At 42.2% G+C, this 27,508-nt stretch overlaps 1 protein-coding gene across 1 annotated transcript; it reads left to right on the plus strand.

Moving 5' to 3' along the window:
* The first annotated feature begins 20 nt into the window (after positions 1 to 20).
* On the plus strand, positions 21 to 27,403 carry LOC307028400 (interferon alpha/beta receptor 2-like). Its single transcript, XM_079663387.1, has 8 exons — positions 21 to 147; positions 746 to 858; positions 5,257 to 5,386; positions 6,334 to 6,515; positions 8,407 to 8,555; positions 10,190 to 10,349; positions 11,080 to 11,195; positions 25,047 to 27,403. The coding sequence occupies exons 2-8, from the start codon at positions 795 to 797 to the stop codon at positions 25,659 to 25,661; spliced, it is 1,416 nt and encodes a 471-aa protein (XP_079519513.1). The 5' UTR covers positions 21 to 147; positions 746 to 794; the 3' UTR covers positions 25,662 to 27,403.
* The last annotated feature ends 105 nt before the right edge of the window (positions 27,404 to 27,508 follow it).

Below are 27,508 nucleotides of genomic sequence, written 5' to 3' on the forward strand. Positions count from 1 at the left end.
TTATTGTTTTGTGTGACTATTTCGAAGGTATCCTGTCAGTGTGGCAAACTGAACTCGAGTTCCTGAAGGCAGCATGACCAGCTGCAGTGTGTTTGCGTCCACCACACCGATGTCTGTCAAAGCTGGAGAAATACGTTCTCAGGACAGGTAACTGTAATATCTAACTATGTTGAGAACGGTTTGTAGCTGTGACCTTACTACTCTTCTAAAAGCTTTAGATCGCTACATGCTGATACAATCATTGCTAGTCCATGAGTTAGCTAAAGTAAGCTAACGATAAATACATTTCCGGCTAGGGGCTGCATTGAGAAAAACATAAATAAGACCAACTGAGTTACATTTAACAAGATAGCGTTATATGTTTTAAGAATTCATTCATTTGTAAATAAGGGGACGTTAAACTGTGTGTATATAAGCTAACTAAGCCAGTACAAAGGCAAAATGAAAGCATTTTTGAACTCACAGTGACGTTTCGATATGAAAGTAAACTGGTATAACAGTAACCTGGCGTGATGTGAAAATGTAACATTAAATTGTAACTAGTGTTATTTACGGTAAGTCTAACGTTAACTGCACATGTTGTCAGTGTGAAATAGAAAATATTTTGCTACCCACCTGATAGTCATCACATTATCATTTCTCAGACAATTTTGTCCTAAGCAAGTTCAGATAATTGTATTAACAACACGATTATGATACATTTGACTAAAAGGCTGCTGTCGTAACTGCAGTTTTGTTCTGACAGATGTTAATATGAAAGTAAATGCAGCAGAGTTGTGGCTGGGGTGGGCAGCATGACCGCTCTCCTGTGGATGCTCGCGCTGCTGCCTCGCGGGCTGCTGTCTCACGTGCTGCCAGGTGAGGACACATGGTTTAGTACAGTTTGTGAGATGTTTGACATGCGATCCAGCTTTAATTAGAGTTTTGGGTCATGCATTATTAAATGGTACATTTTACTACCATATATATTATATTGTATTAAGTATAATTATATGCTGTTGACAGACTTTGATACGATTGTGGAGTTCACCTTTAATAAATCTCTGGATAACACAGAAAGTGTAGATTCAGTTGTTAACAAATCAAATAACTTTAATAACGTTTTTTTTAATGCCAACACTTAGTATGTATATTTGAGGTGCATTTTAAATATGAATCGATAGGTTACTAACGTAACCCCAGTTCTCAGAGTAACATGAAGTGAGATGTCTCACTATGGGCGGATGCGCCTCCCCGCGAATGCCTCAGAAGCATCAATCTCATTACGCCAATCCTGATTGGCTGGTGATCTTGAAAACCACGTCAGGGAATCCACCCACCCTTTAAGTAGCTTGCGCTACAACGCAGCGTCATTCAAAAATAAGCACCTCTCAGTGCATGACATTAAGGATTTTGGGAGATGGCCCTGTGGGCCATCTAAGCTAATTTACAGATGGCCCTGAGCCCAATAGAGATTGCCCTGAAAAATGCGCGCAGACGAAATTACGCACGAAGGGTTTGGGGGGCCTCCCCCTAGAACATTTAGATTTTTGCAGGTCTTAGATGCTGTCTGGTGCATTCTCTAGACTGAATTATAAGATGAACCACCACAATATTACAATTTCAATTGTATTCTTCATTTCACTTGTTTGTGTTTGCTCGCTTGCATGCCCTGCATAGCTATAATAAATACTTAAGTTGTTTGTCAAGACACTTTCCATCTGATGAAGGCAAATGCCTTCCCAGATGTAAAAAAGTTGAAAACATTACATATATAACTGCCAAAACAAACATTATTTACGCTATTATGGCCCCTGTTAAAAATGTTTGTAATGTTATCTACTGTAAATTGGTCGAAGGAATGCCTCCTCATCCAGAAGCTGACCGAGCAGACCCGAGCAGCCGAGTGCATCCGCGAAGCACACACAATGGCGACGTCAGAGTTCCCGTTAGCAAGCAAATCTAAATCTCTTCGGTCAAAATGTCCGGTCAAAATAATTTCCCTTTAGCGCAATACCGCTTCAGTTGCGCCACTTATGTGACAGACAAGAAGAGTATGTGACAGACAAGAGTAGTCCATTCTAATGTGTAACACTTAATGTGGAGAAAGAGATGTGCTGTGTGGGTTGATTGTGCGTTGATCTGTTGGTAATGCCTCGGGGTTCCGGTAGGCATGTAAACAAATGCATAATGCTGCGCTATACTTTGTGGCCTCACCCGGTTGCATAGCGACACTTATTGTTTAGGTCACGGTGTCTTTTAATAAGCAGGTAGTCATATCATTAGCTAGAACTAGCTGGATCTGATCGATATGGACATAAACGCGAGTGAAGTCTAATCTGACGGGAGAGAGAGATCAGCTGACGAGTCGACACGCAGCTCTGCATGATCACATGCAGCGGTGAGCAGACAAAACACACACTTCAGGTTAAAATATCACACGTAGTTATTTTAATCACCTCTCAAACTACCTAAACTAGTTATAGATATGTTTAGTTTTACTGTCGGGTCACTCATTACTGGATCCGCGAGCTGCATGATACTGGTATAATAGATTGCCCGATCGGGCAGGCTTCATGGCCCGAGCTAAATACTAGATGGCCCCGGGCTATCGGGCAGCCCTTAATGTCGAGCCCTGCCTCTTCTCGCTTCGCCTCAGCAAAAAGGGCTGTCTGGTGAGACATCACTTCATGTTACTCTGAGAACTGGGGTTACGTTAGTAACCTATAGTTCTCATTCATAACACTCTGTTCAATGTCTCACTATGGGATATTGAGACTCCTGTATTGCTTGACACGCTTATCTCGAAAATCACCAAAAATCAGTATTCAACACGTAGAACTCTGTCCCAACACGGGGCCCAGCACTGCATGGGCCACACTTGGCCCATGCAAAAAACGGACAAAAGTGAGCGGTGAAGACCAGCTCGCTGCTGCACAAATGTCCTGGATGGAAACACCCTTGAACAAAGCCCAGGACGTAGCCAGGCGATGAGTAGAATGAGCATGCAGGCCCGTTGGTGCCTGCAAACCCTGACTCGTATAAACCAGAGCTATCGCTTCCACAATCCAGTGAGAGAGTCGTTGCCTGGTAACGGGCTTGCCCTTACAGGGTGTCCGCGGGGTCTTAAAAAGTATTAAAAGTTGATAAATAAATTTAGCGAAAATTAAGGCTATTAAAAAGTATTTAAAAGTATTAAACGGCATTTTCCAAGGTATTAAGAAGGTCCACAGCAACAACAACATGAAACACCCTTTAATTTACTGAAACGACATGTCGGGAAACCCCCCAAGGCGGCCCCATGCATAGCGCGCCGTAAAATGCTGCTTATTATTTTAAGCTCAATAAATAACAAAGAAGACCTCTGATCGGCACTTTTCTAATTTTGTACGGAAGATTTAAACTTTAACTGACATGTTGACCGGCGGAACATTTTTTTTACGGAAACTCTGCCGCACGGTCCCCTCGTTCCTTGGAAGAGGCGGAGAGCTGGGTGTTTTTCATCTGCTGGTGGACTACCTGAGAGATACAGCAGGAGAACACGCCGTCCACCGCGGAGAATAAACAGAAGGGGAACCATGGCAACCATGCTCCGGGGTCTTCTTCGCTGCTTTTGGTGTATTTCGGGCGGCAGCAGCGCCACTTACAGGCCTGACATATGTACTACATCGTTTCCAGCATTTCCAGCGGTCTAGTGTGAACGGACACGTTAATGAATCGAATGCGTGTGAACGGAAGCCTTTTTTGCGCTTGCGTATGCGTTTTACCGTATGCGTCCTCGTGGGGCCGGAGTCTAAGCCAAACTATATCCGGTCACAGAAATCTGCTATTTTAAAGTAAAGTCAACACATATATACCCTAAATATAGTCTATATTAAGAACGAGAAAAGTCTTAACATATATATCCTTTTTTGTAAACATATGACAAATGTGTGAGGGTGATGACGTCAGAGCATCGTCCTATGTGCCAGGGCTTAGCCCCGGACAGCCCCAGCCCAATTTAACCCCTGGGTATTTGTGAGGGAGCTCCTATATGGCATTAACCCGCTGAAGCTCACCAAAGTTTAACATATTTCATAGTTCAAAGTTTTGTCAATTGTTTTGTTTATTGGTCAAATACTGGTTTCTGAGGAGTTTTACTGGAATGAAAGAGCACAGAGTCTACAGAAGCAAAAAAGCAGCATACTGCATTAAACCTGACCTTCACAGAGAGGTTGAAGTTCATGTGGAAAGGAGGCTTCAGTAGTCTGTCTGCACTCTGTTTAGTTTTGCTATCTTACAATCAATACAGTAAATGTGAGGTAAAGTGTGTTGCCAATGTAACCGGTTAGAACTCAAAGTTGCGATGAGGTCTTAAAATGTATGGAAAGGGTCTTAAAAAAGGTCTTAAAATGTATTAAATTTGACTTCAGGATTCCTGCATACCCTGCCTTATGAGGGTTAGCCCAGGATACAAAGAGTTGGTCATTGCATCGAAACTCTTTAGACCTGTCCATATAGGTGCGCAAGGCATGAACTGGGCACAGCAAATTTGGCCGCTGTTCTTCAAAAGAACATAATGGTAGACATGAAAGGGTCTCGTCCCGACGGCGGAGGCTCTTGACAGTGAAGCGGGCACAGTGTCCGCACGAACCGGGGGTTTCGATAGCTTTCCGTGCATGTTCCAGCCCAAGGCAGGACGAGCAGACCTGATGTGAGTCCGTGCTCGATATTTTATACCCGCACCCGCAAAGTCAAGCCTCAGAGCCTCCGTCTCCTCTGGTGTCAGGAAGAGAAGGGTCCATCCTGGATAGCCGGAGTGCCGACTTGGAGGGACGGAACAACAATTGGTATTTTACTGTTCAATAATCAAAACCCTTACCGTTAAAAAACGGCGGGGCAGAATCGAGTATTAACTGATGTGTTAATATTCGAATCTATGTGAAGCAAGTGTAGCCGGCAAGCGTCCGGCGACCGAAAGTTAGCTTAGAGTGGTTCAGCCTATGGACAGTTAAGCTAGCCAGGCTACTGATAATTTAGAGATGTGCTCCGAAGCGAGAAGAGGTGTTTGAATGACGCTGCGTCGTAGCACAAGCTACTTAAAGGGTGGGTGGATTCCCTGACTCGGTCGTCAAGATCACCAGCCAATCAGGATTGGCGTAATGAGATTGATGCTTCTGAGGCATTCGCGGGGAGGCACATCCCATTGTGATACATTGAACGGAGTGTTATGAATGAGAACTGCTATACTGTATGTACGTCGTATATACATTTCATGCCCGTTTATTTGCATTACAGCTATGATTAAACTCCCCTCACCTGTCAACATAAACCTGACCTCAAGCCATTTCAAACACGAGTTGAGATGGGAGCCTGGACCAGGGACACCCACAGGAGTCTACTACCAAGTCGCTGTAACGACAGACAAGTGGGTTTCATTAGTGTTTGTTATAGTTTATTGTATGTATACTAACTGTGAGTCTTTGTAGAATCAGCGGGTTGCAGGATTATTGATGCGTTCTTTTTGTGTTACAACAGAAAAGGATTACAGATGTTGGTCAGAGTTTGTACAAAGACACACACACAAAGAAGTTTGTGAAGAGACGTGTACTAAGATGCAGTTTTAAGTCATAATCCATTTAGTGTTCCAAGCAGGCTAGAATACATGTTTACGCTTAAACCATCAGGTCATACAATCATTCACAGTCCGAAATCAGCCCAATGTCACAGGTAGTGACATCAGGGTAGTTTTCTGTTCTTCTCCTTTTGTTTACAGCAGTCAGGGTACAGCTGGCTCTTTACCAGTTCAGTTTTATACATGTGTATTATGATTCAAATATTAAAACAAATGCTTTGTCATTTCTATTGGGACTAAAATGGATGGATGGAAGGAGGGAGGGATAGATGGATGGAGGGAGGGACGGATGGAGGGAGGGAGGGACGGATGGATGGATGGATAGAGGGATGGATGGAGGGAGGGATGGATGGATGGATGGAGGGATGGATGGATACTTTATTCATCCGAAATTGGGAAATTAGTACAACAGGATAAGCAAGCAAGTAACCCTAAAGACATTATGAAAAATAAGGAGGAGAATTGATTTGAGTAGATTTATGGTCATTTAAAAAAACGTTTTTTTCAAACATCAGTCAATGCTGGAAGGTCGCACCAATGGTACTACTTACAAGATTATCTTAATAAAATATGGTTAGACTGAACGTGTAGGCGTCACATTATTGACCTTCATATGTTGACAATGACTTTTTTGCGGTGAGAAAGCATCAGCAAAAGCTTCCTGCTGTCAACTTTCAACAGTCAACAGTGGTGTCTTGTGGCCTCCTAACGTCTGCTCCTCCCCTCCTCTGGTCCTGCAGGGGGATTATCTGGGTGCCAGTTTCCGGCTGCCAGCATGTCCAGTCCCCTCTGGTGTGCAACCTGACAGAGGCCTTCCCCGTCCGGGATCAGCTGTACTTCACCAGCATCACAGCACTGTTGGACTCACAGCCAGGAGAAGTCACCGTTGTCATACACCCTGGATTTGAGCCCATCAAAAACAGTAAGTTGCTTACGCTCTGAATTTAGATGTTGAATTAAAGGACTAATAATGGAGATGGCGTCTAGAGATGCCTCTTCCTTTCTTCCTGCCACCCCATCTTGTTCTCTCCATTTGAACTTCTGTTTCTCTTCCTTTGAAGCAGAGAATATCAGCCCATTGCATTTCCTTTTCCCTTTTTCTTCTTTATGACCTTGGTTGTGGCATTCCTGAACCGACTTGTTAAGTTCTTTGGATTTTTCATGTCCTTTGATATATTCCTCCGTTACTAATAAGTTATAAATACGTTTTAGCTACAGGTTCCTCTAATTGGAAGACTGACTAAATAAATCAGGAATGTGTTTTGCTGTTTCGGTACAAAAGCTTGTATTTTCAATTTTGACAGCGTTAACATGCAACACACCAAAATAACAATAACAAATACATTAAGGCTGCATCTACACGGAGACGAAACGGAGAATGAACCGAATTCGATATCAAAAACGTCTTCCGTCCACATGGTATCGGCTCAATAAACGTGTCCGTCCACACAAGACCGCTCGACCCGCTGGAGACGCTGTAGTACATAGGCCGGGCCGGTAAGTGGCGCTGTACTTCCGCCACAAAATACACCAAAAGCAGCAAGCATGGTTGCCTGGTTGTCCTGGTTGCCCTTCTGTTTATTCTCCGCGGTGGATTTAGCAACATGTAGTTCATGTAGTTCTCCATGTCCACTTGTTGCTGATGGTTGTGGTAGAGGAGCTGTACATTTTCCACTAACATGACCATGCTACAGCAGTGAGCAGCAGAGGTGGGGAGAGGCAAGGCTCTGGCTGTTTCGGCGGCCTCTTTTTCTCTTTTTCTTCCTCCCCGAGGCGAGCGTGTGCTCCTGCTGTAAAAGGCAGGTGCACTGCACCCACTGCCACTAACTCTGAGCCTGGCTCCCGAGCAGGACGTGCTCCCCGGTACTCCACCAGCAGATGAAAAACACCCACCTCTCCGCCTCTTCCAAGGGACGAGGGAACCGTGCAGGGGGTCTGATGGAGGCTCCTGCTGGGTGCACTGTCCTGCGAGATACCGGGACCTAGCTCGAAACACTCGGAACACTGTTGTTGTTGTTGGCAAAACACATCAGCAATGACGCGGGGGTGAACAGGAGAGGTGGGGAGAGGCGGGCTATGGCGTATAGGGTGTACACACGGAGCCGTTTGACCCCCCAGAGCGTTCCGTCCGCAGACCTACCCACCTTGGGACCCATTACCGTTTGAGGGCTCCGTTTCCTTGGTTCCGTTACGGCCTCGTGTGGACGAACCTTCCATACGATAGAGAACTGTAGCAGATACAACCTGTTTCGGCTCCGTGTGGACTAAAAGACAGTCCATTCGTGATTATTTGGTGATAAAACGACAATTGAACCTGTGTTGTTTTCCAATTTCATGTTAAAATGTGTGTTGGTGTGTATCCCCAGTAAGCTCAGTAAGGTCCTTCAGTTAGCCTACTGTTACAGACCTGCTGCAGTTCAGCACACACTGAATATACCATTTAATTTTTGAATACTTTGACTACAGAATGTCGGGCATTGTTTGCTGACAACATAAAACCAGCAACATGTATCTTTGCTGAGAGTATGGAACTGGGTTTTACTAAATAATGCTCCTCATATAACACTTACAGCTCTGGATATCTCACTTATTGCAAGTTATATTACTGAAAATGAGATGCAAAACAAGCTTTACCCCCTGCACTTATTTAATTTATGCTGCTCTGTTGAAGTGTTTCACTGAGACTTGTACGGAGTCAGAAGAGGAAATTGCCCTTTCACAAATATGTGGAAATGTTTATAATGGCGATCTATCAGCTAATGAAAACTTCATGATGGTCATATTAGTTTTGTCCCTGTGTCTGTGTTCTCCAGCTGCCCTGGACCTGCCCCTGCTGACTGTGACGCCCTGTGGCCAGGATCTGTGTGTGGACCCCCGGCCCCCTGTGGAGCACCTCAGGGCCTTCTATGATAATCTGCATTACCAACTCAGGATCCAGAGCAACAATGAAAACAATGCACAGGTACTGCATATAGACTCACATACAGTGTGAAGGGGTGGGACTTTACCCACAAATCTCTAAGTGGTAGACCAATCACCACAGAGCCGGCCAGCTAACCCATCAGAGCAGACTGTGCTCTGGTTTCAGACAGAGGGTGAAAACAGTTGCTGCAGCAATAATGGGTGCTGGATGAAATGTACAGAGTAGTAACAAGGACAGATAAGCATTTTATTGCTACTGTGTGATGTTTCGAAAGCTAATGCTCACATTTATAAATGTCATCTGAGGACATATTTAGGTTTTTGCGGGTGCTATAATGAAATGTAATGAAAACAGGTAGTGTACTTTAACATTTAACCTGTTGATAGATTCAAGTTAACAGGTATAGAATTGGACCAAAATGATGCATTTCACAGAAAACATCACCCCCAAGAGGACCAATTGTATATCAATTACTCCTCACATATTACCTTAAACTCTTGAAGAATGCTTTGTTTTTCACAAATGCCTCCACGGTGAATGTGAAATTGAAACCACACTAAAAAGTATTGCTTGATCAAAAAATACATATTCAACTCTGCATGAACAGGCCAACTACTGATGCTATGATTCCAACTTCTGTGAATAAAACGTTTTCCATGTGTTCGTGACATCTTAAGGTTTTAATTCTTTGTTCAGCTTCGATATAAGATAAGATAAGATAGTACTTTATTGATCCCAACTTGGGAGTTTCTTGCGTTGTAGCAGCATAAAAAAGACACGGCATTGTACAAAAAAAATTCAAAGAAATAAACAAGAAAGTATCAAATATACATTTTGAAGGCCTGGGCAATATATCAGTGCTATATTAATATTGTGATATGAGACCAGATATGTTCTTAGATTTAGGATAATGTATGTGTTGTATTCTCCTGGTTTTAAAGGCTGCATTAAGTAAGGGATAATGTGCAGCGAGGCGGTCATTATTGGGAAAAGAACACCCCACGCCTTGCTGCACATAATCCCTCTTATAACACTGCCACATACTAAACAAACTAACGACTCGACTCCCAATATTAATCTAAATGATTTTTATTGACTTAAAAATGATCCTATTACTTCCGCTAAGAAAAAAAACCTCCGTTCCACGGCGCACAAACGGCTGGGACAACAACAAGTTTACGGCAGCACTGTCCAAGTGTGTTCACAGTTTCTGATCCACTAACAAGTCCTTATACTGCAGAGCCCATACCGTGTTCCTGTTAGTGTTGGCTGTGATGCAAGTCAAATGTCAGACTTGAGCTGACCAATAAAGTATTATCGTATCTTATTCACTTCCTGTCTGTCTTCTTCTGTTCATTTATCTGACGTCCAGCACTTTAACCTCTTTTCCTTTCTCTTTCTTGATCTTCCTTAGCAACGGTCATTATAGTCCTTGACAGCGTTCTGTAGTAGGGTATTAACAATGTGTCACATGTTTTAACCATGTGACACCAATTAACCAATAAGAATTGAGTTTACAATCAAGCCTTGTAATAAAGCAGATTGATATTTCCCGAATTTACCAGACAGTTGTAGCTGCTCTATTTGCCATTACCTGCTTATCCAATTACTTTTTTTATTTTGAGAAAGCAGTAGTTTTGTCTTGTTCTAACGTGGCGTCTCTTTCTGTGCAGTCATTTATGGACAGCCAGTCTCTGGAACGAGTGATTCTGAAGAATCTGGCCTCTGGCAGACAATACTGTGTGTCAGTCCTTATCTCTCACGTTTGGGAGCGCAGGAAGTCCAACTACAGCCAGCCTGTGTGTGCTTTCACCCCCGCCCACTACACTGCAGGTACAGCTCTCTGTGTTCGGGTGCACAGCCCCACTATTCTGTTCTCTATGTATCACAACATGTTATTGTTCTACAGTGGGATTCTTTTCCAAAGTCCTTATGACTGCTGCTTCATATGTTCTCTGTCCCCATGGCGTCCACATCAATAAAGAGTTGTTAGAAAAGCTTTCTCTGACTAGAGTGGTGCAGTAATGAGTCTTAAAACTGGCATTTTACCACTTCCAGTTCCCTTGTCTCAAAGTAAATGGTTTGTGTTGGGTTTCCCCTTTCCAGAAGTGTGTTATACAGGTTTTTGTGCATGTAAATGGTCTACAAAGGCTTAAATCCCTGTATCTTTGTTTACTTCTTGAACATAGTGACATCATGTAACACTCACACCTCTATTAGCTAGCTTTTCATCACATTGTACGTGATAGGCTAAGGGACGGGACAGCTCTAAGAAGTTGACCAACCACGACAGAGCCTGCCAGCTAACCAATCAGAGCAGACTGGGCTCTGGTTTCAGACAGAGGGTGAAAAGAGGGGCTGCAGCACAGGCAGTATGAGAAAAATAAAGAGCTTTTTGAACATTAAAGCATGGAGACATGTCCCAGTAGAGACACTACATACTGATATAAACCTGAACACTTTTAGAATATTTCCTCCTTATGATGAAGATGATGAAGCTTGCTGTCCTACAAGTCCCTGCAGGTTTATGTGTGAATAATCCCATGACCCCTGTCCTCTGCAGACCCCTGGATCTCTGCCTTCTTGATTTTGTTGGTGATATGTGCTCTGGTGGTTTTGGCCCTGATTCTCTACACTGGTTCCATATGTCTGACCCAGAGACCCCTGCCATCCGTCCTGGTGAGTAAAACAATCACTCTAGTTTTTGGTGGTGCAGAATTAATAATAACAGTTCTTGGAAGGTACCCGGCTGCCCCCTCGTAGCTGAAAGGTGCATTACATTTGTTGTTTAAAAGTTTTTATTTTTGTCTCTTTTAGAAAGTGACAAATAGTCAGCAGTAATGACTACAAACTGAAATGTATATTAAAAAATGATTCATAAATGACTCCTTGAATAGGTAGTAGGTTTAACTGAATAGGTAGTAGGTTTAACTGAATAGGTAGTAGGTTTAACTGAATAGGTAGTAGGTTTAACTGAATAGGTAGTGTTTTGGTTTCTGCATTAATCATGTTGAAGGGACGCTGAACCTTTTACATTTAAATTAGTAATAAGTCAAAGATTATTGGTGGACCTAAAACTGCTATGAGGAATGTATTAGTATCAGTGTTGGGTGTAACGCGTTACAAAAGTAACGGGGTTACAGTAATATATTACTTTTTGCTGTAACGAAGTAATGTAACGCATTACTAATGAAATGTGGGTAATATATTACCCGTTACAATGCTCAGTAACGCAGTTACAACACATTTTAACCCGAAATTAAATGGTGTTTTGTTTTTTAAGAATGTACTAACATAGCGAGACATTCCGACACCGACACATTGTGCGGGTAGATTAGTAAACCTGGTGTTTACCCTTCAGGCTTCGCGTCGAGATCTTCGGGGAAGTTGAACGTTATACAACCATTAAAAAAAGAGAACGTAGCGAAAAATACAAACAACAAATTGTGTCAGGTGCACGTGAACTGCTCCGCTGCGCGTGCATCATTTCCAAAGTGCTTCCACAGCAGTGACACACATCTGATCTGTGGATAATCATTTATACGAAAATGGTTAAAGCAACCATCACTAAACGACAGCAAAACAGCATCTACTGCAGACAGTAGCAACAGGTCAGATGCGGACATCACGTTACCCTCCGTTGTGGACACTAGCTTACTCCCGCCTGACTCGCCAGCCCCGGAGCAGCAGTCTTCGTAGCCCGAAACTACGCCGCCCCTCTGCGGCCCGCAGGTGCCAGGTATATCTAAACAACTACCCGTCTGTACAGTGGGGTAAGGCGGTCATTTTGCAGCTTGTGGTATAAAAATAGACAATGGCTAGAATATTCATGTGAAAATAGTACCATATTCTGACATGCCTGTAGAAATGTTGGGTCAAAAATAATGCATACAATATCACAGATGCCTTCACCACGAATGGCTACAAAAATATCTCATATCCCAAGCTTATTATCAACGAACTGATGTTGCAGCTGAAATGTTCTCCAGGTCACAAAGTCAGCCTCACATGATGATGTGATACCAGTTTTCAAGCACAGTAAATATTCTCTTCCCAGCGTATATGATGGGACCAAGGTGATGATGTAGTAGGCTACATGGTTTTAATAATACTTTTGCCTTTCAATGTTTGCCATTTCAAACCATGAGCATGGTTTAAATAATATTTGCCTTGATTTACAATATGTTAACCTTCATTATAGTCCTTAACAGCGGTCTGTACTGCTGTATTTACAACGTGTCACATGTTAAGAATTTACAATCAGAATCGAGTATTCAACTAAGCCCTGAAATACAAGTTGTTAGTAGCCTTAAGGGCCTACACAGTTGTTATGCTATACCACATTGCCCTTCACTGGATGCATAATGAGCTGCACTAAACTACATTTTAGCATTTAAAATACCTAGCTATTCTTTTGCGGTTATTTTGGTGAAAGTAACTAAAAAGTAACTAAAGTAGTGTAACTCATTACATTTCAGAGACAGTAATATTGTAATGTAACTTATTACTTTCAAAAGAGAGTAATAAGTAATATGTAATATATTACATTTTGGAAGTAACTTGCCCAACACTGATTAGTATAATTAATGGACAAATATTTGAGCGTTGAGACATATTGATAACTCCCTCCCTGAAATAATGAATGACAGAAGGATAGTAACACGTCAGGGTCCGACACAGGTTTTTTTCGATTCAATCTAAAAAAAAGTCTTGGTTTTCAGAATATAAAACTATTATTGTTAAATTCAGGGATGCAGTGCCTCCCTTTTTGAAGGCTTTTTTCTCAAAATAGTGTCTCGGCTCAATATTTAGATTTCAGAATCAATTAGGATATCATTGGAAAGCTAGTCATCTCATCCGTCCAACAGTACGTACAACTTAAAACGTGTTTCTGGGTTGAAGTGCCTGAGTTTGAAATAGCAGGTCATATTATGATTCGTTTTCTGAGAATCCTGTTGGTCTGTACAGAATGTTGCATTTGTGGAATTGGATTGAGGTCAGAAAGTGGAAGATTGGTTTATAAAGTAACAGATTTCAGTGTTAAATGAAGCATTTAACATGGCTTTATATTAGGAGAACATCAGCTCTGAAAACAGATTTGATTTCCTTCAGCAAAGCGGTTTTTCAAAGTGTGAGGCGCGACCTCCCCTGGGGGACGCCAGAGAGCTTCAGGGGAGGCGCAGCGTGAGAAAAAAAAAAACGAGAAATAGTGAAATCTAGCTTCAGCTAACTTTATGCGAGCGGCAACATGCTCCCCTGTCTGAATTATTATTTGACGGTTATTGCTGCTCCCGCTGTGCATAATCTGTGTAATAAGTAGCCAATAAAGCCCCATTTGAACCTTTGGATCAGGTTTTCCCCTTAAACTGTTCTCAGCCAAAGTAGTATTACTTTTGGCTCTAATAGCAGCGAAAAGGGTGAGTGATTTGTCTGCTCTCTCTGTGGCTCCGTCATGTCTCCGGATCCAAGGAGATGGCAGTTCAGCTATTTTACGCCCTAACACGGCTTCATGCCTAAGGTCATCACAAACTCTTTTAGGTCAAGGGTGATCACCTTGGATGGCTTCTTTCCCCCTCCTCACAGGTCGGAGGAAGAAGCCACGTCTCATCTCCTCTGTCCTGTGCGCGCGCTGTCCTGCTAGTGGCGCGCACGGCTGCCTTGCGCCGTTCTCAGCGCCTGTTTGTGCATTATAGAGAGCGCTTGATCGGGCAGCCTCTATCTGCACAATGGCTGTCACACTGGCTGTGTGAAGCTGTGTCACAGACATATGTCTCCTCTGGGGTGGATCCCCCGGAGAACATCAGTGCGCACTCCACCAGAGGAATGTCCTCCTCCACGGCTTTGCACGGAGGAAGGTCAGTGGAAGACATTTGCACTGCTGCATCTTGGTCTTCCCCCTGTTCATTTATTCAATTTTTTTTGAGGGATGTCTCCCATTCCTCTCTGACACACCCTGTACGGAGTGTCTTGTCAGAGTGAGTGACGTCAGGGATCCAGCTGTGCGCTCTCCTGCCTGTCTGCACGCAGAGAGCTGCTGTTCCCCCTCTTTTTGTCACTGGACAAAGTTTGACCTTCGTCTCTTCTTTTTCACAGCGGCAGGTATGTATTGTTCCCAGCCTTCGTCCCCTCATGGAAAATATTCATGTTACGCTATATTCCAGGGACTGTGATGCGCCATTCAAATGGCGCAATGGGCATGGGGTGTTATTGAGCAGGTGTGTCTGTGCTTCTAGTGCCGGGTGGACCCAGTGGCGCGCAGACTACATCATGCTTCGCCCTTAACCCAATAGCGATAGCCTTAGAGGGCGAAGCCATATACGAAATAGAACTGAAGTTACCTACTGTAACCCCAGCTTCTATGAGTATTGGCAAAGCCCTCTAAGTGCTGGGCCCCACAGGCTCCACGAATAGCTGAAGAAAAGTAATTTTTTATGGGAGCAGATTGTCGGCCCTCCTTCCTATTTATACCGGAAGGGAGCCCGAGGGCGGGGCCCACCTTGCGGGTGGGCGTGGACTAAAAGTGTTTCAGTGCTGCGCGGGTGCGCAGGGGATTACCCAATAGCGATAGCCTTTGAGGGCTACGCCAATACTCATAGAAGCTGGAGTTACAGTAGGTAACTTCAGTTCACTGGAGTCCAGCACCTCAGCACCCCCACTCAAAATACCTTCCCGCGCCTCTGCCGCCGTGTGGACGCTGCGTAACCCCTCCCCCGGCCCTGGCGCGAGGAAACGTGATTGGCTGTGATTTCATTTGAACGGGACGGCGCATTCGGACCCCAAGTAGACGGAAGGAATGAGGTATTTGTGGTCTACAATGACAGAAAAGAGACTGTCAAGTTTGGCTGTACTCAGCATTGAATCAAAACACACTAAGGCTGTTGATCTTAATACGTTTTTGAGGCGTTTTGCTGAACAAGATGGTAATCGCTGCATTCAGCTGTAATAGGCATGCCAACTTGATGCTCTGCTCAAGGATGACCATAGAGGTTGACTCGATGAGCATAAAAAACTGTTAAGCTGATGACCTCACGTGTCTAAATATTTTGTTTTCTTTGTGGGGTCTGCCCCCAAAAAACAGTTTTAAGTCCTGAGAAAGTCAAATAAGACGGTGTGTAAAACTACACTGCCCAGCCAAAAAAAAGTAACCACTTTGATTTAACTAGGCCAGTAGTTAAGGACTTTCCACTGGATAATAATACCCCTGCATTATAGCAACAACAACAATAATAACAATAATAATAGCTATAATAATTGGGAGGGGGGGCGCGGCTGTTCTTATGTTCTCTGAGGCGAGGCTCACCTTCCCACACTTTGAAAACCCCTGCTTTAGCATTCACAAAATGTGCTGTTTTATTTGCGGTTTGACTTTTTCTGAGTAAAGTAACAGGAAAGCACTGCAGGTGGAAACACTTGAGCAAAACACACTCCGTGCACGTGACTTTAGTGGCTGTGGTTGATGTGTGGTGAAAGAAGAGAAGACACTAAGGCAGGCAGCTGCAGAGACCTGCTGTATCTGGGTGGAGGCTGTGCTTAGTGAGGCCTACAGACCTGGTGACTCTGAAGGCCAAAATGCTTTGCAGGGTTTGCTAAATGGAAATTGAGGAAGTGAAAAGCTCGACCTTTAAACACTCTTTGTGTGTGTTATTTGTATTGTTGTCATGTGCCACTGTAGCTAATGAAGGGAACAACATGTCTTCAGTTGGAAAATGGGACTGCTAGTATCAAAAACACATTGAAAATGTTATTATTAAAGTTTAATTTTTTTTTATATCTTTTAGTTTATTCAGACACATACCTAACTACATATTCAGAGACTTAAATATACAGCACTTAATTGTCTTTTGCCTTCTTCACTTTGTTTTAATTTTTTATCTTTAGACAGATTTAGTAGCATAACCAGAGATATCCCATTTAACGTACATATACTATCATTTTGAATAAAGACACAAATGTATTCCTGTGGAAAAGGGGTGAACGTTTCCTTTATTTCAATTCAGTTGACCCAAAGTAACTGTATTGCCATATTTTATTTGGTTTATTTGTTTTGCAACTGATTGATATTTATTTTCCCTATTTATTTATCAGCATCATTTTAAATACAGTAAGAGTTAGAACTTCGTTAAGAGTGAGTTGTGAACTTGGAAAAAAAAGGGGGAGGGGTGGTAGGTTCAGGGTATTTGACATTTTCCTAAGTGAGATGATTATTTGGTTGGTAGCTTTTGAAACCAGCAATTCATACCAGTTGTCGGATTTCTATACTAACAGCATGCTGGGATGTAAGAAGCGTTGTGTGTTGGCGTGGGTTAGAGTTAACCTTTCATATTTGCGATGTTTGTCATGCGAGGGGGATTTAAATAGGCTTTTTGTGTACAATAAGTTGCAGTTTCATGTTCCATTATTAATTAGCTAAATCCAAAGAAACACAGAAAGATATGGAGGGGGTTTCCCCTCAGCCCGTATGTGGCTGTAAATGAAACGCCAAGTGTGGAGGCTCACCAACAATTTATTGTCCAGCACACAGCACTTCCCGGCACTTTAATGTAATTCAGCAACATTTACACTGATGGGAAACACGCTGCTTGATCGCACAGAATGAAAGGAAAATGTATGTCTGAACTGAAATGATAAGTTAGTACTTAAAGGATTGGTACATTACAAGTGTTTAATCAAATAATCACATTTTCTTTCCCATTAACCAGTCTTTAAACACTGCCAGAGCCCATACTAGGGATGGGAATTTGAAAGCAAATTTATAACGACCCGCAAAAAAACGGTTAACCGAATTTACAGATCCTATAAAAAATGTTAATAATAAATAAATGTTCAAATAAATATAGAAACCAAGTCGAATTTGTCCAATCTCTATTGAACGGGGGACCACTGTTTGAACAGTTGAGAGCTATAGGCCTACAGCTTTCATGCTTAAAACATAACAACATAACGGCACGAATACAATAACAAAGATATATAAAAAATCTGTATATATATATATATATATATATATATATATATATATATATATATATATATATACAGTGGGGCAAAAAAGTATTTAGTCAGCCACCAATTGTGCAAGTTCTCCCACTTAAAAAGATGAGAGAGGCCTGTAATTGTCATCCTAGGTATACCTCAGCTATGAGAGACAAAATGAGAAAAAAACAAATCAAGAAAATCACATTGTCTGATTTTTAAAGAATTTATTTGCAAATTATGGTGGAAAATAAGTATTTGGTCAATAGCAAAAGTTAATCTCAATACTTTGTTATCCTTTTTTGGCAATGACAGAGGTCAAACGTTTTCTGTAAGTCTTCACAAGGTTTTCACACACTGTTGCTGGTATTTTGGCCCATTCCTCCATACAGATCTCCTCTAGAGCAGTGATGTTTTGGGGCTGTTGCTGGGCAACACGGACTTTCAACTCCCTCCAAAGATTTTCTATGGGGTTGAGATCTGGAGACTGGCTAGGCCACTCCAGGACCTTTAAATGCTTCTTACGAAGCCACTCCTTCGTTGCCCGGGCGGTGTGTTTGGGATCATTGTCATGCTGAAAGACCCAGCCACGTTTCATCTTCAATGCCCTTGCTGATGGAAGGAGGTTGTCACTCAAAATCTCACGATACATGGCCCCATTCATTCTTTCCTTTACACGGATCAGTCGTCCTGGTCCATTTGCAGAAAAACCGCCCCAAAGCATGATGTTTCCACCCCCATGTTTCACAGTAGGTATGGTGTTCTTTGGATGCAACTCAGCATTCTTTCTCTTCCAAACATGTCTAGTTGAGTTTTTACCAAAAAGTTCTATTTTGGTTTCATCTGACCATATGACATTCTCCCAATCCTCTTCTGGATCATCTCAATGCTCTCTAGCAAACTTCAGACGGGCCTGGACATGTACTGGCTTAAGCAGGGGGACACGTCTGGCACGGCATGATTTGAGTCCCTGGCGGCGTAGTGTGTTACTGATGGTACCCTTTGTTACTTTGGTCCCAGCTCTCTGCAGGTCATTGACTAGGTCCCCCCGTGTGGTTCTGGGATTTTTGCTCACCGTTCTTGTGATCATTTTGACCCCACGGGGTTAGATCTTGCGTGGAGCCCCAGATCGAGGGAGATTATCAGTGGTCTTGTATGTCTTCCATTTTCTAATAATTGTTCCCACAGTTGATTTATTCACACCAAGCTGCTTACCTATTGCAGATTCAGTCTTCCCAGCCTGGTGCAGGTCTACAATTTTGTTTCTGTTGTCCTTTGACAGCTCTTTGGTCTTGGCCATAGTGGAGTTTGGAGTGTGAATGTTTAAGGTAGTGGAAAGGTGTGTTTTATACTGATAACGAGTTCAAACAGGTGCCATTAATACAGTTAACAAGTGGAGGACAGAAGAGGCTCTTAAAGAGCCTGTGACACGATTTTCCCCCATCATCCAAACCCATCAATTTGAGTAAATATTGTCCCCTTGAAAACCGTTACTGAACTGATTTTGGATATTTGTACTTTGATAACCATTCATCTGCCCTTCAATGTTGACAATTTCCTGGATCTTCTCGGGGATTCTTCAAGTCCCGCCAAATTATGGGTGACGTCAATGCGGGCACAGCGCTCCAGCTGCACCGTTCAGGATCCCAGCATCTGCATGTAAACGCACGATGGCGTACACAGCAGCAAGCTCAGACAGCGATGACAGTTTAATTTTGAACGTGTCTGAGAGCTCATATGAGGCTGAAGGATCGGTTTATTTTGTATCTGTTAGAAGTTTAGGAATTAGGTGCGTCAATATGGGCGATCATACGATCATGTAGCCAGTGGTGGACTGGGACTAAAAATCAGCCCGGGACTCTCGACCGGCCCACTTCGGTACCACTAGTAAATTGTCAACGGGGGGAGTGGGGGATGTGCTAGTGACTTATCCGACCGGCCCACTTCGGTACCGGCCCATCGGGATTCGTCCCGATGGCCAGTCCGCCACTGCACCCAGCCCAGCCCACGTAAACTGTCAACGGGGGGAGCCTCGCTGCGGGGAAACGGTGGACCTAGTGTCCCGATCGGAGTGGGAATAATAATAATAATAATAATAATAATAATAATCCGTGCATTTTATCCATTAATTTCCCCAACATTGTGGTAAAAAAAAACACACGTTTAATCCACGTTGGTGTACTACTACAACCAGTGGTGTAGTCGGGATGTTTAACTGGGTGGACGGGGTGGTGGGTGGACGGGAGACACTATGGACGCACTCGTGAACTGTCAACGGGGGGGGGGGGGCTTGGGGACCTCTGTGTCACCTGTCAGCGCAACTTACATGATGCCGTTTAGACAATATAATAATAAAGGGCGGTGCCGGCTGTCAGCGAACCGATCCGGCCTTTCTGCGCGACTATCACTCAAATGCGGGACATAGTCTCAATGTGTGGGACGCGGGACAAATAATAAAAATGCTGTGTGTGCAGTCCCGCACAGTGCGGGACACCTGGTCACCCTACACACACAGTTCTGCCCCTCACACACACACGCTTCAAATCAAGTTGCATAAATGCTTGAGCTACGTTTTTATTATAATTACTTTGAAATCTGCCTATTATGTTTTCGTCATTATTACAACAAACACACACTTGCAACTGATAACACTGGCAATGATTTTAGATGTATTAGACTATTAAAAAAAGAAATCATGCTTCAAATAAGTGGGGGTACGGCGTACTCCCGCGTCCAACGCCCACTACACCACTGACTGCAACTACAAAAAGCTAGGGTTTGTTTTCTCATCAGGAAATGCAGACCGGCTCAAACAAAAGATTTTTAAATCATCATCCTCACGATCATTTAATGTATCATATGTTCGCCGAATTGACATGAAAGCACTAATAAATGTAGTTTCATCCACTTGAGTTTACAAAAATAATCGATTTGTTTTTATATCACATCCGACGGGAGGAAATTCAGCAGCTCTCACTACCGATTTTTAATCCTAATTTAATCATCATCTTCACCACGATCATTTATGTTTATGTTCGCCGAATTGACATGAAAGCACTGACAAATATGAATATACTGTAGTCAACTTCATTAAAACGTTATTAATGTGCCTAAACTCAGTAATTCACCATTTCTACGCATGACAATACACTTTGTCCGTGTTTGGCTCTCTCGCCGCACAGTGAAGCGTTCCCGCATTGACGTCACTTGCGGCTTTCCCCAAAACCTCAAAATGAGTCGAAGGAATTTTCCCGCAATGTTCGAAATTATTGATATTTATCGGAACGGTATCGCTTTTTCTTTTTTAAACTGACGGTTCGAGATTACTAGTAGCCCACTATTTCATTGCACAACAGTTGTTGGGTTCGTGTCACAGGCTCTTTAAAGAAGAAGTTACAGGTCTGTGAGAGCCAGAAATCTTGTTTGTTTGTAGGTGACCAAATACTTATTTTCCACCATAATTTGCAAATAAATTCTTTAAAAATCAGACAATGTGATTTTCTGGATTTTTTTTTTTCTCATTTTGTCTCTCATAGTTGAGGTATACCTAGGATGAAAATTACAGGCCTCTCATCTTTTTAAGTGGGAGAACTTGCACAATTGGTGGCTGAATACTTTTTTGCCCCACTGTATATGTATATGTATATGTATATGTGTATATATATATATACTAAGGATGTAACGATACCAAAAACTCACGGTACGATAATATCGCGATAACAAGTCCAAGGTACGGTATTTATCGCGATATTGAATAATAAAGGTTACCAAAAAAAATTCATAAATTTATTTTTCAATAAAACATTTTTTTACTCGGAAAATGTTTTTTTATTACATAATAAATCTGATTTTTACAGCATTTTTGTAGGATAGCAGTATTTTAAAGTGTCAAAAACAAAGTGACAGTAACAGACTGGAACAAGAAAACCAGTGTTTTTGTACCTACCAGTAGGCCTACTACCAAACAAAGTAAGCATTTTCTTTGTGCCACTGCATCTCACAAATAAACAAGGACATTTAATAATCAGACCCTGCAATAAAAATAAATCAAGTTTCACTTTAGTTTTTCAAGTAACTCAACTCAAACTCACTAGTCACTCACTCAGCATCATCAGACAGGTTTTTAGGAATATGAGAATGTCCACATTTCCAGGTATTTATAAACTGGGATGTTTGGGCATTTACAATATCCCCTGCTCTGGAAAAAACTCTCTCGCTTGGTACTGATGTTGCTGGGACACCAGTGGTCGCGTTAACCGAATATTTTATTTAACAATGACGGAAAAATCTGAAAGCAGTCTGTCATTTTGACAGATTAGAACAAACTCGGAACGCAGCCAGGCTCTGGTGTTATGCCGTGTTATGCATGCCCTCCAAAAGGAAATTATATAGTTTCCAAACCGTACTTTGCCGTACAGATCAATACATGTCTGGGAGGTTTTGCTTTACGCGGTGCGCGTCCCGCGAGGTGCATGCACACACGGCATAACACCGCCCCCCCCCATTGACAGTTCACGAGCATGCTCTATCGTGAACTGTTCAGACCCGACGGGTAATAAGGGATTATGACGGATATTTTACGATCCTGTCTGTCAAAATGACGGACAGCGAAAAAGTCTAACGCCAGGCTTATTGACATGGCGAGATATAAATATATGGTTGGTACATGTCTCTAGGTGTGTAAATGTGGCCCTGTAAATACGATGTCCTTTTGTGTTATAGTGTTTTATTTTCATGTTGTAACCTACTTGCTGCCTTGTTGGACAGGTCTCTATTGAAAAAGAGATCGATGATCTCAATGGGACCACCTGGTTAAATAAAGGTTTAAAAAAAAAAATGTTTAAATGTTTTTTTTTTTTTTTTTTAAATCGCGGTAGATTTTGTCAGTCTCACGACGGTATTGGGAAGTTTATTTACCGCGATATTCGGTATATCGTTACATCCCTAATATATACACATTCATATTTTTATATATCTTTCTAATATATATACAGTATATATATATATATATATATATACACACACACAATCAACAGACACATTTAAACATATCAATCATCAATATGTACCAAATAACAGTCACTTCAGTAATGTAGAGAAATGTGCATTAGTGCAAGATTGTCCATAGCAGCTTAAAAAGTGTATGGGGCTGGATGTGAGTGTCTGAGTGAGTGGTGTTAAAGTCCATGTCCAGTGGGGGCAGGGGGGAGAGAGTTCAGTCTCCTGACAGCCTGGTGTAAAAAAGTGTTCTTTAGTTGGGTGGTGCTCGATCTCAGGCTGCGGAACCTCCTCCCTGAAGGCAGGAGGGTGAAGAGGCAGGTGGAGGAATGGGTGGGGTCACCAGCGATGCTGAGTGCTCTGCGGGGGATGTGGGTGTTGTATAGGTCCAGGAGTGATGGGAGTGAGGCCCCGATGATCCTCTCAGCTGTGTTCACAACGTGCTGCAGGGTCTTGCGGTTGGATGCTGTGCAGCTTCTGAACCACACCGTGATGCAGCTGCTGAGGATGCTCTCGATGGCGGCTCGGTAGAAGGAGAGCAAGATGGGGGAAGCTCCTGCTCTCTGAATGCGTTGCATAGGCTAGATTATTACAACAGAACAGAGATCAACAACATATAACAGGGCCTATGCACAGTATGCAGCTATTTTAAGACTCATTTTTGTTTAAGAGAATAAGCATGTCTACCTGCTCAGGGGAGAGGTGGGTGCGGAGGCCAGCTGTAGAGAAGACCCTCTCAGCTGGAACGGATGTTGCGGGTATAGCCAGGTATTCCTTCGCCAGGACACTGAGCTCGCTTATACATTCAGAGTTTGCGCTACAAAACACAGGTGTTTGTGTCGGGCATCCAGCGATGGATAAGATAAGATATTCAATGAATCCATTTGATAATATGTAATCAACTTAGGCACCCCTCCCATAAAAAAATTAACTCTTATTCCAATACCTGAATCATTTTGAATATTCGATTAATCATTCCCATCCCTAGCCCATACTGTGTTCCCTTTAGTGTTTACTTCCTGTCTGTCTTCTTCTGCTGTTCCCTTTAGTGTTTACTTCCTGTCTGTCTTCTTCTTCTGACATCCTGTGTCTCTTACCCTCTCCTTTTCTTGTGCTCTTTCTCTTTTCTTTTCTGGGGACAGTCTAGCTATCGTCAATCCACAGTTTGGTGCTCTTCACAAATATAATAATGAATATTCCAAAAGAATTCCATGATGTTTTCTGATGGAGGAAACTAATGTTTGTTTTCCACAGCTGACGTTAAACAGACCAGACTCCTTTATGTGGATATGACTGCACATCCTTGATCAGAGAGTCTTCTTTAGCAATGGTCTGCTAGACAAAAAGAACAGACCTCTGGAATGTTTTACATTCACCAATCAGCTTTGAGTATTCAACTAATCTGTGTAATACACTTATTATTATTCAATGGAAAGTAAATCTAATCCAAATTGCATTGACAATCTACACTTTTCCCACCTTTAATAGCAGTAACATACTTGTGATATGACTTGTTCAAAATGTAAGATGATATGAAGTTTGGAACAGGAGTTAGAACAAAGCACAAGCATAATTCAGTTTAAAAGGATGTACAGAAACACTTTTTGGAAAAATATGAGAATGAAGAAAGGTGATTGAAGATGAGAAATTATTGTATATGTATGTGTAAATGTATGTAGGAATAACTTGCATAATGATTTAAAGAACAATCATGGATCAAGTAAGGGGTGGGAATTAATAAGCATTTGCTTCCTCCTACTCCCTTTCGGACACATGATTTATTATTATTAATAAGAAGACTTTTTTTTTTTTTTTGTGTGGAATATACAAATATTACCATGAATGTGGATAAATACTGTATCTAACAATAAGGTATTCTGTTTTTCACATTTGTTATTTTTTATTTTTTATTTTTTAATCTGTTCGAAATAAAGACTGAAAGAAAGAAAGTCTCAGGTCAGGATATGGACTCATGCTAATCCTAACCCAGCCCCGAACACATCATTAGGCTCTGGGAACTGGTGTAGGACATTGTCAATAAGTGGTTCATTCAAATATGTGACTATGGAAACATAGAGCTAGGTGTAACATATTGGATCCAATGTTCAATATAATACTATTTTAACTAAATAAAGAGACAAAAAATATCCTTTCAACTGATGCTTCATTTGCAACCAATTGTTATTTTTCAGTGTTTGCTAAATAAATGAATACAAATAATAAGTTGTTTTCTGAGAATGCATGTCTCACCAGCAACAAACTGTGTGCAGAAGTTTTAAATCGGTCAATGATGTTCCACCACACAGACTTCTCATAGATTGCAAAATGTATTCCTTCTGCATCAAGAAGCAGAGAAGTGGTACTATGAAGAGGTCATTTGCACGTGCTGCTATGTGACTATTGCTCATGCACACATTGCAATGTGGATGCTGAAACAAAAAGCATAATTTCCTGCTCACTAGTGGAAAATGTACTTCCTGTTAGCTGTTTTAAGAGTTCAGTTGCTGTTGAACCAACCTGTTGGTTTTAACATGTTCCTTTCCTTCTCTCTCTGTGTCTCAGAGGTCCATCCATCACATAGAAGAAAGGACAGTCGTCCCCTCCTGCAACTCGTCCTTGTCTTCTCTCTTGAATCTTGAACCAGCAATGCCCCCTTCAGGCGAAAAGAGCAGCTGCCACAGCTCTGACGAGAGCGATGAGGAGGAGAGTGTGATGGAGACGCTGCGGGGGGGCAGAGGAGGAGGGTGGTATCAAGTGAGAGGAGGCTCTAACCCCCTCTCTTCCTCCTCTTCATCCTCTGGGTCTGCTCCTTTATCCCCACAGCCCCTGCCAGGGCAAACAGTCTGCTATAACCCCTCCCTTCCAGCAGAGACATGTACCAGTGCTGGAATACAACCTGCCCCCCCCAGCCCCACAGACACACACTGCTGCACCATAGGGACGAAGGTGGAGGGAGGGGGGGGCAGCCAGGAAGTGAACCTCCTCACATTGACTTTCGGCAGCCATGGGGAGGGGGAGGAAGAGAAATCCCATTTTGACTCGGTAGAAGTGGAGCCAGAGGTGGAGGCACAAGCTGCGGACAACAGGGAAGTTGCCATAGAAACTGTTTCCTGCCCTGGTGATGAAGATGAGGAGGAGGAGGAGGAGGATGAGCAGTCTGGGTATACGCGGCGGTGATGGTCCTGGGGTTTCCCAACAGGAAGTAACTGGGTTTCATTTATTTGTATAATTTCATAATGTGTTGGCAGCGGTGTAACTGCAGGTCAGGCAGCAGCAGACTCTGAGGCTGAGAGCAGCTTTCATCCCCTCCTCTGGGTTTTCCCTTTTTTTAATTCATTGTTTGAATCGGTCAGATGGCTTCAAGCAACCACAAAAAAATCCATAACAACAGCAATGTTTGTGCATGAGGCGCGTCTCTTGATAAAGCTTTGTGTAAACTGCAGTGCCTACTCTGCAGCTGAAAGGCAGAGGAGGCACTGCTCACCGTCACGAGTTGATATTTGTCCGTCTGTTATTTTAGTGCTGTCACGTTACAGATATATTGATGCCGCAAATGTTGGATCCTGTATCATGAGTTCACATTAGCTGTTTCCTTCCAGGGCATGAAGGGATTTCTCCCGTGGAACATTTGGTTGTGTATTTAATGCAAGATCCAAGCGTCAGTAGCAATGTGCTGAGGATCGCTGGTTGCTTCTGTTTGAAAGTGCTTCCTTTCTGCAGGGTGCCAAAAAAAGTCGCCATGTCACAACTTAAGTAAGAATCTTTCGACGTCAATGCCTTTCAATCAAAGAATGAGGAATTATTTTAAATGGAGGTTATTTTGTACATGTTGAGCTCATCCTCGCTGAGCTAAATAACAAATGAGAGAGAGAGACGGTTTTTCAAAACATTTCATCCATTGTATTGTACTCAAGATCAGTGATTGATGATGAGAACGTCTGAATCTAACTCGCACTGAGAACAACTTGTAAAAACGGCTAGATAGTATTTAGCAAAAAAAGGTCCACATGATGGTTACTGTATATCTTTGGGTTTTTGTTTTTTATGTATGCATTCTCTTTAGCTCTTAACTCTCAACCTGTAGCGACAATGAGACTAAAGATGACACTATTAAAGGGGCCCTATTCTGCTTTTTAGGGTTTTCCCTTTCCTGTAGTGTGTTATTAGTGTGTGGTGTGTTTGTGCACTTTAATGGTCTGCAAAGGCTACAATTGCGGTGAAAAGAGGTGCTGCAGCACAGGCAGTATGAGAAAGAGAAAGAGCTTTTTGAACATTAAAGCATGAAATACATACATGTCACAAATAAGAATCTGAAAAGAGCATAACGGGGCCTCTTTAATGCCGCTTTATCTAAATGAAAACAAATGGATCAATCAATTTAAAACAATTTGGAAAAAATTGTCAGGTGAATAATGAAAACAGCTGTTTTGCACACAATGGAATTTTCAGCATCTGTGAAACTCCAGTTAGTCAAACTGGTTCTCAGTGAGAGGACAGGAGAAATGATCACGTATTGACATCCTTTTCAATCCTGTGATTTGAGCAGGAATATGTTTCATCACGTGCCTGTTACATGTATGAACTCTGAGCCGGGCAGCTGATAATCATGTTTAGTTATGACCGGTGATATTTGTGAATGAATGGGACACACTAACAACTGTAAAATCTTGTTTTTATTTTGCCATATTTCCTTTTTCTGTACAAATACAGTCATATTAACATTGCGCTTGTTTTAAGTTACACATTGTGTTTAGGTGTTACATGAAAGTTATTGTATTTAAACACAAATAATCGAACAAATTCCATATGTTACATTCTTGTATTTTTATACTCACTGTGAAATCTTGCCCTATTCAAAAAAACGTATTAATGCTCAAACCTGTACATTTCACATAAATAAAGTCACAGTTTCAATAGCATGCCGAGCTTTCTTGTTTGTATTCTCCCAGTAAAAGGGTCATTTCTTCAGGAGAAAGATCAAAAAACGGACAAAAGAAAGTTCAAAGTAACTCCAGATCAGACAG

This window comes from Notothenia rossii (assembly GCF_949606895.1).
Source record: "Notothenia rossii genome assembly, chromosome: 2".
In the NCBI taxonomy this organism is placed as follows: domain Eukaryota; kingdom Metazoa; phylum Chordata; class Actinopteri; order Perciformes; family Nototheniidae; genus Notothenia; species Notothenia rossii.